At 36.9% G+C, this 14,808-nt stretch overlaps 1 protein-coding gene across 3 annotated transcripts in view; it reads right to left on the bottom strand.

Moving 5' to 3' along the window:
- TFPI (tissue factor pathway inhibitor) overlaps positions 1-14,206 on the bottom strand; it is a 41,774-nt gene extending 27,568 nt beyond the window's left edge. For 2 of the 3 annotated variants that reach the window (XR_008467728.1, XM_054209068.1), the window contains exons 1-2: positions 13,907-14,206; positions 2,464-2,583 (exon numbers count right to left, since the gene is read on the bottom strand). Coding sequence is in view for 2 of the 3 variants with exons in the window: in XM_054209068.1 (XP_054065043.1) it covers positions 2,464-2,578 (115 nt within the window). In the remaining variant the exon portion in view is untranslated. The remainder of the gene's footprint in view (positions 1-2,463; positions 2,584-13,906) is intronic. The other variant, XM_054209067.1, reaches the window with a different exon arrangement.
- Positions 14,207-14,808: the final 602 nt, after the last annotated feature.

The raw sequence follows: 14,808 nt of genomic DNA, 5'->3' as shown, positions 1-14,808 counted from the left end.
TAAAGACACACTGTCATCTTTCCAGGCTTTCTTGTAAATGTCTCTCTTTGATAAGTGATATCAATACTAAGCACCTTGTCACTAATGAATAGCTGTTTCTTCTCTCTCCATCTTTGTCAGTTTGACAGCTTCCCACCCACACACTCTTCAGCGCTCTTCCTACCCATGTGTTTCCTACCCTTTCTTTAAGCAGTCACATTTATTCTTGATAAACTTACCCCTATGAATAAAAAGCACGTTCAACTTGTGAGTCATTTTCTTCAGGCTTTGGAATATCAACTACAGTGCTCCCAACCACATAAGGGATTATCACTGAACAATATACATAAATTGGTTATTTTCATACCTTTTATTTTTGTTATAATCCTTATTTATTGGTGGAAAAATGACAGCTTTTGCCAGATGAGAACAAACTGAGAATCCTTTTTATCCCATTGGACTTAACTTGCAACGTTAATTATTACTGTAATTTAAATACTAATAGACAACCCCCCTCCCAAGACTCACAAAGCACTGTACTCAATGTGATCCAAAAGTGTGACATTATGAATAATAGATGCACACAACTCATTTTATCCTTTAATACCTGAAATTTATTGAATTCTAGGGTAAAATATATCAATGTTTTATAACTATCTAATAAAAAAAATGAATGCTATCAGTGAAATTGCAGCCTACAAAATTTCTACAGTTAAATTCCCTGAGACCAGAAGTTCACTCTTAAGAAACCACAAATGTAATTTTAATTAGCAACAGTCTAATCATTTTATAGAAACAGAGTACTGCAAAAATATTTTTTTGTTAAAACTGCAACTGAGTCTTCAGTAGTCACAAAAACAGGGTCTAGTTTAATTTCTCGGCGTCACATTTGATTATTTTTTACTTTGGAATACAAACCCAAAAGTTCAGAACTGTTCCTCATAGTCAATAAGTTACTGGTTGTATAATTTTAAATGACTGCTTGTAAAATAATCAGTGATAATCAGCCCAATAAAAAGACTATTTCATTTCCTTGGGATTATTTTCTTATTGTCTTTCATAAACAAAGTAAGTAAATAGAGGAAAAAAAATAATCCAGCAGATTTCTTCTTCTATTGAAGTGTGTTATTTTAACAAGCAAGACAATTTGACCTTCATAAACTGCAAGTTTAGGCTAAGGATATTTATAAAACTAAGAGTTGCAGGGAAGAGCGAAGATAAATGTGACTTTGCTCTCAACCACAAAGGGCATTTATGTACTTCAGGGTTAAAGAGAAACAAATTTATTCTGTATGAAACAGGCTTGACTACACAACCATGCTAAGCATATGCTTCATGCGGTACAGTGCATATCTTAAAATTGTAGTGACTAATTGAGACACGGTCCTAAAGCACTAGCTTCATTTGTAGTATATCCATGATTACGCACAAATAATATTTTTGTCTCGAGGAACACTGCTGCAAAAGACTGATAGAAATAATCTGGCAGGAAATCAGACAAGACATGGGCAGCTTAAGTAGAGTGCCAACATACAAAAAAAGGTTCCCCTTAGCTGCATTCCCAGTTAGGCTTCAAAATCAGACTGGTCAAATGGGAGAAGTCTCCACTCTAAAGTTCTCTGCAGCTTAAGAAAGAGATCGCAATTGTAAATCATTTTCTTAAAGGAAAGAAGAATATTTTAGTACAGTCCAAAAAGTGTATTTTACCCTCATATGCTTTCTCAAAATCGTTTGGGAGGAAATTAAAATATCTTTCACAATGATATCCAGTATTGAAGTTTGATCCACCTTACTTAATTTCAATGAACTGAAAGTAAATGATCTTACAACAGTAAGAAGTTGAGAACCTCCCCAGTTCCAACAGTTGCACTTTTGACTTTATTTTTTTAAAACAAAAAATCTCTTTCTAACTGGTGAGTTTTTAGTTATCCAGCAATATCGAATCACTTGGGCTATACAAAGAGCTTCTTCAAGGCCCAGAAAAGCAACTAGGGCAGTAATCGCATCAACGTTACACCAAACTTTGCACATTAACTGTGACTCAGGAGAGCTGAGCACAGGACGGAGTAACATCAGTCTATAATGTTATTCATCATGTTTCTGTTCCATTCACATGGGGAGGTAAAACTTGAGCTTACCAGCTTTATGTTCTTTTCTGTGAATACTGAACTTTTCCATGGGTCCTAAAGCAGAGCTTTAAGGGAATAATCTTGATATCTAACACAGTTCCAAAAAGCATGGGAAACAGAAGCCTTTATAGAAGGCAATTTTGCTAGAGCTTAATGGAAAATTCTGAGCATCTCCCAGTTGTTAGAAACCAGTGCATTTTTATCTTAGTTCTACTTTCAAAAGTTTCCCAGAAAAATTCTCAAGTAAAGAATTACATCTATGGTGTATTTTAACTTGTGGGTTTTGTTATTTGAGACATTTGGTTTTTTATTTGAGGTATTTGTTATTTGAGATATCGTTTTTGTAACCTCTTACCCAGAACATCCTCGTCTTCGCCGTCATCTAAGTCAGTAGTTGCATGCCCAGTGATGCTGGCAAACAGCAAGATAAAGGTTAAAGGTAAGGAACATCCCTTCTTTCTTCCTTTCATTTTTCCTGTATAACATATAAACGACAACATACACTTCAATTAAATTCCTTGAGTGCTCTGCAAAAGTCATTTAGCAGGGTAGTACATAGCCATGTGGGTATATATACAAACTGGGAGCTTTGGAAATAATGGGACTTACGTTAGTATGATTATATTGTAAGCACAATGAAAAACAAGACAAGATTTATGGTTGTGCTCAGCTTGCTGCAAGTCTCCTATCCTATCTCCAGCACAGATTAGAGGCATTCCTATTATTTTTATTTCAAGCCCCAACTAAATTCACCTCCCAGAATACATAACGATATAAAATTTAACACACTGTACTTTCAATGTCCTGATCAGTTTTACATTATGTATAGTTAGCTGGCATGGCAAATCTTTCTGAATAAGTTTTACTTCGTTTTACTCTTTTTACTTTACCCTGGTTTCATTGCCACAAACATGGGATTTTATTTTTAACAAATATTTGGTCAATGTATAGGTACAAAGTTCCTGGAGTTTTGTATAAGCTGCATTTCACGGGAGTCTGTGAACTCTGTGCACCACGGGCTTCAATGTTTTAAGAAGTATTTTGTATCTAGTAGATCTCTTTAATATTGAATACCTTGCTTAAGTGCAGAGCTATTATTTTTCACATAGAATCAATGCAACTACACTAATTCACACAAAGAAAATACTTTTATTCCATGGCAGCTGGCATGTTCAAGTTGCCAAAGATGAGATTATGCATGCACATATGAGAGTACCTCTGGAAAACTGCTTAAACTAAATAGGAGTAATTTTTAACAGATAGATTTTTCTCCGAGTGATATATCATTGTCTACAAAGTTAGAAGTAAATCATAGCTATAGTATCTAGGAAAACAGTAGCAAGCAATGATATCTCGGAAAGGCAAAATCTGCACAAAGAGAGATTCACCAATTTGCCGCAGCTACTCTGAACTGTGCCGGAGCCAGAAGGTGCAGTTATGTCTTCAACACAAAATCAGAGCCAGAATTTTCATTTCTCTCTCGGCAACTTACGAATTTTTCTTTCCTGCATACTCAGTTTTCCTAACTTGCGGCATGAGTAGTAAAATTCTTGATCCAGATAAAGTTTGGCAAAATAATTCAGATCCCATTTTGTGCTATTAATCATGGTTTTTAAACAAAATTTCCTCAAATGTTATTTTTTACTTCTGAACAAATTCTGAAATTGTTACTTTCTGCTAAAGATGTAATAACTACTCTTGGAATAGAAACCAACTTTTTAAAAATTCTGAAACATTGTGAAAAATGAGAAAACACGTAACAGCTACCGTCACTCATTTTCAGGTATTTTTTGAAAAAACAGAATTAGTGTCCTTATTCATGTTTCTAACTAGAACTCCAGTTTTACATTCCTATACTATTTTACATATTAAAACTTAACCTAATAAGGTATTATTTTTCCCCTTTCCCCAGCAACAAATTTCTAGTGATTTGTTTGCTCCATTCAGAGTGAATAATCCATATTGAATCCACACGGAAAATATTTTTTCCCAACCTCTTTTCTGGAGGAACTACTCACAGGCCGCTTGACTGATCACAGGATATCCCTACAATATTGCTAAAACACAGGGGGAAAAAAACATGGCACTGTGTTATGGATTATCAGTTCATTCTAACATGCCAGACGTTTAGACTTAATTACACTCATTAAAGCTACTGTCTACATTTACTTGTGTACCCCATCTGCTCTTATTTGCCTTACTTTTTTGTCTGTCGGTTTGAAAGTCTCTTGTTTATATATGATAATTATGTGCTAGTTAATTATTTCCATTTTCTAATATCATCCTCCTCCCAATGTTATCTCATCACTGACTTTTTAAATTATTTCACCATTAAAGGAAAGGAAGAGTCTTTACTGAAATGCTCATTGCCATCCTCTGACTATTTTTGAGTTATAGCACTCGACGTAAGCATTAGCATGCTTTCTCTCTGGGATATTCTCAGCATTTCTTGTCATTATTCAGGTAATTTTCAGTTTTCCAATCAATTAAAGAACAGATATTCACTCTCCTTTTTTTTTTTTTTCCTGAGTACAGTACATACTATAACTTAAACTGAAAGCAAAGTAACTGTTCCAGGCCAAGGGCAACCTTGACATTACTGTCACAGCTTCAGGAAGTTTGCCCTGAATTTGATCAGCTTCTACGAACGTGTATGAAGTTGAACACCAAAAGATCCACAGAAATAGATCTCTTTATACACTACCTGGCAAAAATAGCGTCTTAGACTTCAGACACTAGAAATAAATCGCATATGTAATAAGCAAAGCTTTAAACGTATCAAAATAATACCACATAAGAGTATAACACAACTCCAAAATAAACCAACACAACATCTTAGAAAGGAGTTCTATTGGCTATCTTTCTGCACAGAGTGAATAGAGACAACAATGCTTCTTTTCAGCTTTCATAGTCCATTCTATGATTTCCAGAAACAGACTACCTCTAACAATGCGTTTGGCCTAATACCAGAGTTTCTTCCATGTATATGGTGGCCTTGGAAGAATTCTACTTTTTTATCCAAAGGTTAGAAAAATAGTTAGAGCAAATCTTTTCATTCACCCCTCCAGTCATGCTTTAAAAGAGGAACAAAATAACTCCGTACAAGGTAATCTGAAATTGTCTGGTATTGTCTTTATGATTTGAAAGACATTTGAGTTATGATGTTAGTTTGACATTAACTAAAATTAAAATAAATCTACAACCAAAAAAAAAAATGTATGGGTAGAAATAGTAAAAAATTTCAAACAACTGCCCCAGAATAAGTACTTAGCATTATAATGTAAATAAATGTGGTGATAGTTTGACATCATCTAGGCTGAATAAAAACAGAAATATCATCAAATATACAAACTTGATAGTTAGATAGCAATAATTTTCACACTTTGCTTGGATTCTGCGAGTTCATAGGAATGAAAAATTACAAAATACACTTGCAATTTTAGTCTTTGAAATGACGTGGGAAAGGGTAATTTTCTGAGCACATTGTTTTCCTGAGAAGTTCTAATTTGTGATCATTGGCACAGTTGTGACCCTTCATAAAGGAACGTGCAAATTATCCACAACCTCCCTTGCCCATGGATTAATTCTAAGTTTGCTCCTTGGCTTTTGTTTTCTATATTTGGGTTTTTCCAAACATGACAGCAAAACTCTCACTTAGTTCAGGAAAATTGTATTTGAATTTGCTTTTGGGACACTCAAGTCGAGGCTTTGGTTCCTTCTTCCAGGAACCTGTAGAGTCTACATTTAGATTACAAAATTTAGTAATCCCTTTTTACTCAGTCATCCAATATTCCCAAAAGCCTGTTCCCAAGTAGAAGAAAAATGTAAGAAACAATCAGCCAGAAACGGAAACCCTCAGTAAGTTTCTCTTTTTCATTTGAAAATAGAATTCTGTATCTCATGAGCTACCATATATAATCGTCACTGTGTGATTATGAGGATAAATCAGTGCATTTGCACAGAGAGCAAAACTCTTACCAGGGTACAGTATTTCTATTCTTCCACTCAACTCCTACGTTTCCCTGAAAAGAGTATTTGTCAGAAGTAGGGCTTACTGATGCTTGGGCAATTTCCCAAGAGGAAAAATTTACACTGTATAACTGCATATCTGCCTTACTGCAAAGTCTGCCGACCAAACACAACCTCCTTTATCTTCTTGCTAACCTTCCCCCAAGGCCATGCATTCTCAGAACACTGGGTGAGGTATGGATGGAGGTGGAACGAAGCGGGTGAAGGTTTTAGCACTGAAATGCTTAAATCCTTCTGTAGCTTAATTATTTCTTATAATTCTGACAGGAAGAGTGAAATCCAAGATCAAAGTGAACTTGGCACTGCTTTTTCAATTAAAAACCCCAAACCCTCTGGAAAAAAGGGTCCAAGTTTTCTCATTTAAAGTTCAGCTGTCCGGTAACAACTTTAAAGCTGTAAGCCTCTTATAACATTGATTTTATCTCCTTTTTTAATGCATTCTATTTTATTTTTTTTATTTATATGGAAAGCATAATTCAAAATACTTAATCCGTGACATCTGGCTCAGTAAAATATGCAAATGCGTGCATTTGTGAAGGACTATCTGCCATGGGAAAGATAGGAAATTTTTTGAAATGTTAAATAATTCATGTTAAATGATCTGATTATTTAGGCCAAATTCTGAAAATCTCTGGGAGTAAGTATAGCCCCTTACTCCAGAAGAGTTCTAATTTAGGACAGCCAAGAATCAGTACAGCATTAACACTGGCTTTTCTCTACATCAAAGTGTCATTAATGCAAATCTCATAAATTCCTAAGACATTTCGTTAGAAACTGGCACTCTGCTGTTCCCAAACTACCTACCTTTTAAATGAGATATTTTCATATGTGTAATAGGCAACACCTAAGTTACTTGAGAAAGGAAATTAAAGGTCTATGGGTAATAACTGGCACTGATTTATTTACCGGTTTAATGAAATGCTTTAAGTTGTGAATAATGCCATCAGCTTCCCTCAAGCTGGAATATAGGTAAACAAAGCAGACCGCAAGCAATCAAGGACATTCCCAGTAACAGATCCCTATTACCTGGTCCTGTGCCTTTTTTCTCCTACCACCTAAAGACAGAAATATGAGAAAAGTCGCAAGATTTTTTTGGCTAAAGACAGACAAATATAAAACTCTGTGTCTTCTCCATGCAACTTGCAGCCTCTGAAGTCAGATCTTTTGTGTGTGTGTGTGTTATATATATTTTTTTTTTTTTTTTTTTTTTTTACTTAACAGTCTCTTCAACACCAATTTCTATAGTTACCAGAATGTTTAAGAGCAAACATTTCTTCAGCATGCTATTTATCTCTAGCTAGCTAACTGGAAAAACCAAAATAAAAGCTGGCATTTCCAGTAGTAGCCAAAACCAGACAGCTTTAGAAAATGGCATAAAGTGACATTGTAATGACTGTAAAAGTGACTCATTCACACTGACAGCCCAGGAAATGGAAGCACACACACACAAAAAAAGGCAACGGATATAAGTAAATAGAGGAATGAATAGCTGGAGATAGGACATGCATAGTCAGGGGTTGAATTTAGCACAGCCTAAAATTAAAGATAAAAAGGTCTAATTAGATAGGATTATAGCACCTCTGATATAAAAGCAGACCTTTTTCAGTTTACTGTACTTCAGAGGCATTATATTTGCCCTACGATATCTTGTACTACCTACTAGGAATCGTATGACGGAGATGCAATTAGACATACCTGTAGCATTGTCTCCCAGCTGGCAGAGGGGGTGAGTTCCCTTAAAAAGTATTTTATTATATGTGCTATTTTGCAGCTGTTTGAAGCATCGTGTTTTCCCATTTACTCTGGATTAAGTATGAAGAATGAAGCAAGAGTGAATTCTATCATCTCTGTTTACTGTGGATCATCAGCAGCAGTTTACTGTGGATCGTCAGCACACAAACATTACTGATTGAAAGCACGAGCTATCTAAACCTCCCCCCCCACGACGTCTCTCCCTCCTGTGCTGTACAGTGGCAGCCCTAACAGCCTGTTTCAGTCCCGAGACCAGAGACTCCGTTGGATTCCTCCAAGAACTTCAAAATTCCACCTTGTTATGACTGGCTGCTGCAATATTCCAGCCTTTTAAATTCCTAAGTGAAAACTGGGAAGGGAAGTGAAGTGAAAATTGGAAAGTAGTGACATTTAGAAAAGCAAAGGTCTTCATTAGCTTTTATGCTGAAAAGTTTTATGACCTGATGTCACTGCTCCAGATTTAAACTCCTGCTTTGGTTCTGTTTTTATTAAGGTTGTAAATGCTGATTTGCAAACACAACTGATAAAAAGTTGACAAGAAAACCTTGTTAAGTTTTGAAATTGAAAAAACCACACCAAAAGTAGTACACCTACCACAAGAACACCCTTATCTTTCTACATAACTATTGACCTCTCTTGCCTTTTGTCTTTCCTTTGTCAACTCCTTTCACTTGTGCTTTAAAACTGTTTTACAATTTTCCCAACTTAGCCCCAGGACCTATTTATTCCCTTCTCCTAGTCAGCTCACACTTGGCACTGGGTGTTTTTGCTATCCTATCTCCACTCAGCTTCTCTTGTGACACAGCTCCAGGCCCTAATTTCCTCCTCCACTGGGATCTCCTCCTTACCTGGCTCAGTGGGGCCTCACATCCATGATACTCATCACCCAAGAGCTGAGAACTGGGTATATTCTTGGAGGCAGAGAGATGGTGAGAATATGCCTTGGCTACAGTAGCCTGCAAGTCATTTTCCTAACTTTCTGATCATGCTGTGCAGAGCACCTGGTACGACAGGCCAGGTGAATTATAAATTCTGAAATTAAGAGTGATTTTTTATAATAGCTGCGCTTTTCACAGGAACACTGGACTTGCCTACATCAAATCATATAACTACTAGGGATACCTGATGGAGAACAACTAATGATTCTGTAGCTACTTCTATTAGCCATAGGGAAAAAAAACCCCAAAATAAAACACGTGGCACAGGATCCAACATTATGAGCTTATCATAAAGGACATACTGAGAACATTATTTTAACTTCGGTTTTCACCTCATAGGAGACTGAATCAAACAGAAATAAAGAAATAAGCCAGTTATTTATTTAGATGTGGCAACTGCATCTATCCAACATGCCAAATCCCACTCTGAGGTAAATGTCTACTTCACATATACAGCTTATTTTTGTTGTGACATAGCTTTCAACAAGGAAAGGAAATAGTCTTTTGCTCCTTCCAAAATAATTTTTAAATGTGGACTAAACCAAATTACTAGTTTACATAATTTCATACCTCTTAAAAACCAAAACACGAAACCCACCACACTCAAACCTGTGCTACTTGGACAGAAACTACCTGTTTGTAGCAAAAATATAGGTCTTATAATTCTATTTCCAAATAGAAAATGCCTTCAGCATCCTAATAATAACTACTCTTGCAGCACAAAAGCGACTAGCGAAACAGACAAGCAGCAATATTAGTTAACGGGTTTAGGAACACAGCACGGCAGCCCCAACATTAGCATTAAAAAGCCTGGTGCTTTTTTTCCTAGCAGTTGAGACAGGAAAGGTATAGTGTATGTTTTCAAATCTCAGATATACTTATTGATAAATATTCATGTATAGTTAGAGGTCAGTTAACTTAACCACAACCTTCTTTTCTAATGGACTGAGTAATTTCAGTGATGTGTATTTGTTATCAATCCACTTGTGCATAATATCACCTTGTACACGCTACGGAAACACAACTACTCGATTTCACTGAAGTGAAAGTTACTGAAAGTATAACAGGCAGGCGCAGGAGGAAACTACCTGCCACACTGATGCCTCTCATGACTGATTTTGACCATATCTGACTATTAACCTTTTGTAACCTCACCATCACATACATCACATTTTGCACGCATACCAAAGATCAAAATACAAGTTTCCTTGGTTTGTCAAGCAAGATTAGCTCATCCTATCTACCCTGACAGCTGGAGACACCACATAAATTTTTACTGCAGTGTACGAGCTTTGGATCATCACACAGGTTAGAAATGCTGTAATTGCCATTGGTGGGAATGACTGCCTCAGATTATCACCCTGCAAATACTTAAAAACAACATAAAATAACACTGGCACAGAAAAGAAAGGGTCATATTTCCTTCATCTCTCACCATGGTACAGGTAGTGCTGCTTATTCTGGTGGCAGTGCCAGCTTCTGTGGACCTACAGCATTCATCAGATGAGTCTCAGAGCACAGAAAACTTCAGCCTCATCTTTCTACACTACCTTTTCTCTGAGTGATGAAAGCATAAATCCTTGTCTAGAACCTCATTATGGTAGTGATTGTAATAACATAGAGGAAAAGGATTGCTTCTCATCCAAAGTAGATGTTTACAGAAAATGCTAATACGCACTTCTGCAGGCCTTTCTGTGAAGTCCATAAAAACTGTACCAGCTAAGTATTTCCTTCATATAATACTTCTATTTCTAATTTACTTGCTGCAATTGCTACTGTCAATATAATTGCTTTAAAATCAGTTCTTTTAGAATGCTCTGTTTTCTACAAGAAGGTTGAACTTTCTTGCGTACAGATAACGTCCTGGGCCAACGTGTTCAAATGCGTAGTTTTATTTTTTCATTAAACAGTAAATGAAATTAACCAGTTAACTTCGGAGGTATACTTGGTTATGAACGGCACACATCGGGGAAGATGGCAACAATACTAAAGACGGAAAACGAACAGCTGTATTAACAGGAAATAATTAAGCAAACCAAAGAAAGGGGTTATGAGAGAAAATTAAAAGGACTAAAAATAAGTCTATTTTGCTGTGAAATAACTATGAGAGGAAAGGAATTATACAATTCTCCATATGGTTTTGCTTCATTCTGTCCCCAGGGGCACTCCTTTCCTATTGCAAAGTAAAGCCAGTTTCATAAAAGAAACACACAGCAGTAGGTAATTTGTTCCTGTTTTTTAAGACAGTTCTCCCTGGTTTCAATGTGAAGAAAAAGCTTTAGATATGAAGACCCCATCTTCAACCTTTACCAAAGCATCTTCCCAGCTTTGGTTTCTTTAGAAACTGCCAGCTTCTCCTAGTTCTTAAAGAAAAAAAAAAGATTGTTCAGAACATAGCCTAAACCAAGAGCAATAATAAGTACTGGAATTAGATTTTAAACATTTTGATCCAAAATTGTGAGATATGAGAGTCACTAAATTCTTGAGGCTCCTAAGCTCTGCTGATGTTCTTTTTTTTTTTTAATTTTAAAATTTCTTTTCTTGTTCCTGTACACATGCTCTGACTCTGTCTGCCAGACAATCTCAGAACATACTGAATGCACACCAACAAAATCATGGTAGTTATGAAGCACTTCAAACAGCTACAACTTTATTTTAAAATGTAGAAGAGAGTTATTGTCAGAATCACCTTTTTAAAGTAAACATAGGTGCTAAGGCAGCTTTCCACAATGTGAAAGACTGTGTCAAGGTCTCTTTTTTCCAGATGAGGCTTAATATTTGTTTCCAGGAACAATCCTAATCTCATCGATATATCCGCGAGACCAATCTGTGTTCTCTGCCCTAAAAGTAACTCAAGATCCACAGAGTTGGAAGAACAGCATAAAGGATTTCAGTAGCCCTGTAGTGGAGAACAGACAAGCTAAGTGCTAGTCTCTGCCCCTGTTTATGCACTTAACTTGGAAGGTTAATTAGAGAACCATATAAACAGTTCTTGAAGATAGATCTGGAATCCAGTAACTCTCCTTCTCTAACTGTGGGTCTGGTCTAGCTAGAGGTGAGATTTCAAACTCACTAAAGGCTCTGCGTATGTTCTCTGAAAGCCTGTTAGGAAGCTTTTTCTTTTACACCTTTGCTTTTTTTTCCTAGAGACACTACCATCTTGGGCTATCTAGGTGAACCTGCTCTGGCAGGGGGGTTGGACTAGATGGTCTCCAGAGGTCCCTTCCAAACCCTACCATTCTGTGATTCTGTGACTACTTTCCCCCCGCATTCTTAAGATTTCCTCTCTGACAGAAACTTTTTGTACACTCTCCCTCATTGCCCATTAGATCTGACACAAAACCCTAAAATAGTTCCCACCAATTTGTAAATTTTTACCATTAGATTTTCAAAATTAACTCTCCAATGAGATTAAGGATAAATTCAATGTCATTAATTGTTCTATCTGTCCTGAGTCAAGAAAATCATAAACTTTAACTTACAGTTATTCCACATTTAGAAGATTCGTTAGATGAGTTACAATTGAGTTTTCATTAGTAATCTGAGCACTGCGCTAAAAGCCTGACTGCACTTTAAAGGTCATATAACTACACCGGACAGCTGAAATGCATTAACTCTCCGGATTGCAAACTGTGCAATGTAAGGATAAACATAAAGATTACTGAAAGTCAATTCAAAGCACACTTGGAGATTTTCCCTACATAGAAGTTATAAAAATTTCAAAGAAATGGACTTATCAAGCATTTGTCCACATGACTACTTTTTAATAAACCTTTTCATGTGGGACATATTTGACAGGAAAAAAGGCCAGAGCAGAATGTGTTTTAATCATCTTTACCTCCTTTACCTTGCGTGCATTACATACAAATTGAACTTGATTACAGTTCTCAAATTCAGCTTAAGCCATAATCCAGACGAATATACTGTGGATATGGATATTTGCTGCCTTCACAGAATCACAAACTCTCTCCTAGGAGAATTAAACAATTAAAGAACAAGCAGAAGGTTACAAAGGGATGGCAATTTTACCCGAGTAGGTGCCTAGCAATCCCTAAAGCATGCCTGTGCTGGTCATATCTACACGGACAGCTGCATTTCCTGTCTTTGCCTCCGTCCATAAGACATTCAGGAAGGAAGGTTTATATCTTTACATGTTTTCCATGAAGTACTTTGATGATTAATTTCTAGAGCACTGAGTCACACTGACCTTTCACATACTCCCCCCATCCGAATCGTTCCTGTTCTCCCATCTCCACGTTTCCCATTGTTATGTGCCTTTTCTTCATTTAAATTGTATTTAGATTTTTCTAAAACATAGTTATTTAAATTTTAGCTGCTTTTTTTTTTTTTAAATACAGGCTAGTATCACTGTTTTTCATTAGTTACTGAAAATGAAATTTACATCAATACTTCCAAGTAAAATACTTGGAATAATATTGGAACCCAATATTTTCGGGGTGGTGGGGGTGGTGTTTGTTACATTAGCACCATTGTAAGCCTCATTCACTACCCTCCTCATTGTTCAAGTGTTTTTAGTTTCTTGATAGTAAAATTGGCTTACAGTAGCATCAACTTCATTTGCTTCTCCTAAATTGTTCTCAGACTTCCCAAAATATTAATTGCTTCAAATGTTACATGCCTTAGAAGGATCTGAAGTAGCCTGGCAGACCACTCGGCCTTAATCAAGCCTCCCTCGGAGCTGCTGTAGCACAGAAATTGTTTTAAAAAACAAGAGCTTCTTTCCAAACTCCAGCTATTGATCAAAATTAACACATTCACCTTTGGGATGGCTTTCTTTCAAAGAACTGTCTTGGAGCTCAAAATGCGTTAGTCTGACGTTCTGACAACCAAAGATTAATTGTATTAGTAATCATAAAAGTATATTCATTGTTTCAAATTTACAGAGGAAAAAAAGCCTCCCTTTTCACAGCACTCACCGCTGAACTTCGAATCTAAACATCTGACTACCGCATATACCACATTCCAAAGAAAAAGTCACAGCGGATACTCCTTTCTGCCAGCTAAAGAAAAAAAAAAGATCTCTCATGTAAAACTGAAAATCTGTTGCAAAGTACTCACCAAACCCCTAGCAACAGCTCCTGAAGAAAGAATTCCTGAATCAGTGCTGAATGGGCACCTCCCCGGCTGATTCCCGGTGGAGGGGTGTGGAGTAAAGCTACAAAGGCAGGGCTGCAACCTGATCCTCCCGCAGCAGGCTCCTGCCTGCGGATTAATCAGCTGCTCGTTGTTCCTCGCTTTTTGCAGAGCGCGGGGGTTCACCCTGGGTAGAAGTCAGGGATGGGCAGCAGCGGCAGGGACGCTTCCTGTTTAGAGTTTTCAGATCTGCCTCCAGCTTAGAGCAGCTGTTTTCTAAACAGCCCCGGCTGGAATGAAACGCGCTTTTAAAGAACGAGAGGCGGGCTGTAGGATATTCTAGCCCTCGTACCTTGCAGGCTTTTATACGGCTTGTGAGGATGCAATATTCACTGCCTATTTAAGAGAGATACGTTGTAGTTTACTGTTGTTTTTTGTTTATTTGTTTTTAAATAAATAGAGCCAGGCTGCGTTCATCACAGTATCTGCAGCTGTACTACAAACGCTGTTCTGCCTTCAGCTAGAACACACCATCTATTTGCAAATTATGCCAGTATGCGTTAAAACTAAAGTTAAGCATCCTTAAGGGTACGATGGCTGAAGACAGGGATGGGGACTCTGGTTTTAAGACTGAGACTGTGTAACCTGCGGATGTAGAGACAAACAGAATCCTAGTCCTGGACACACGGGACAATAATTTCATAGATAATGAATTAAACAGCAACAGACAGAAGTAACAGCTGAAGAACAGTAACTTACAGAGTTAGTAGCTGTAACTAATTGCAATTATTTCCGGGCAAAGACAAACAGGCAAGTTAAATCACTTTCATTGAAGGTTTATATTCATATGTGCATCATCGTCCTCAAACAGATTGGAAGTTTTTCAT

This window comes from Rissa tridactyla, chromosome 7 (genome assembly GCF_028500815.1).
Source record: "Rissa tridactyla isolate bRisTri1 chromosome 7, bRisTri1.patW.cur.20221130, whole genome shotgun sequence".
In the NCBI taxonomy this organism is placed as follows: Eukaryota; Metazoa; Chordata; class Aves; order Charadriiformes; family Laridae; genus Rissa; species Rissa tridactyla.
This window is presented reverse-complemented; position numbering and strand designations above follow the sequence as displayed.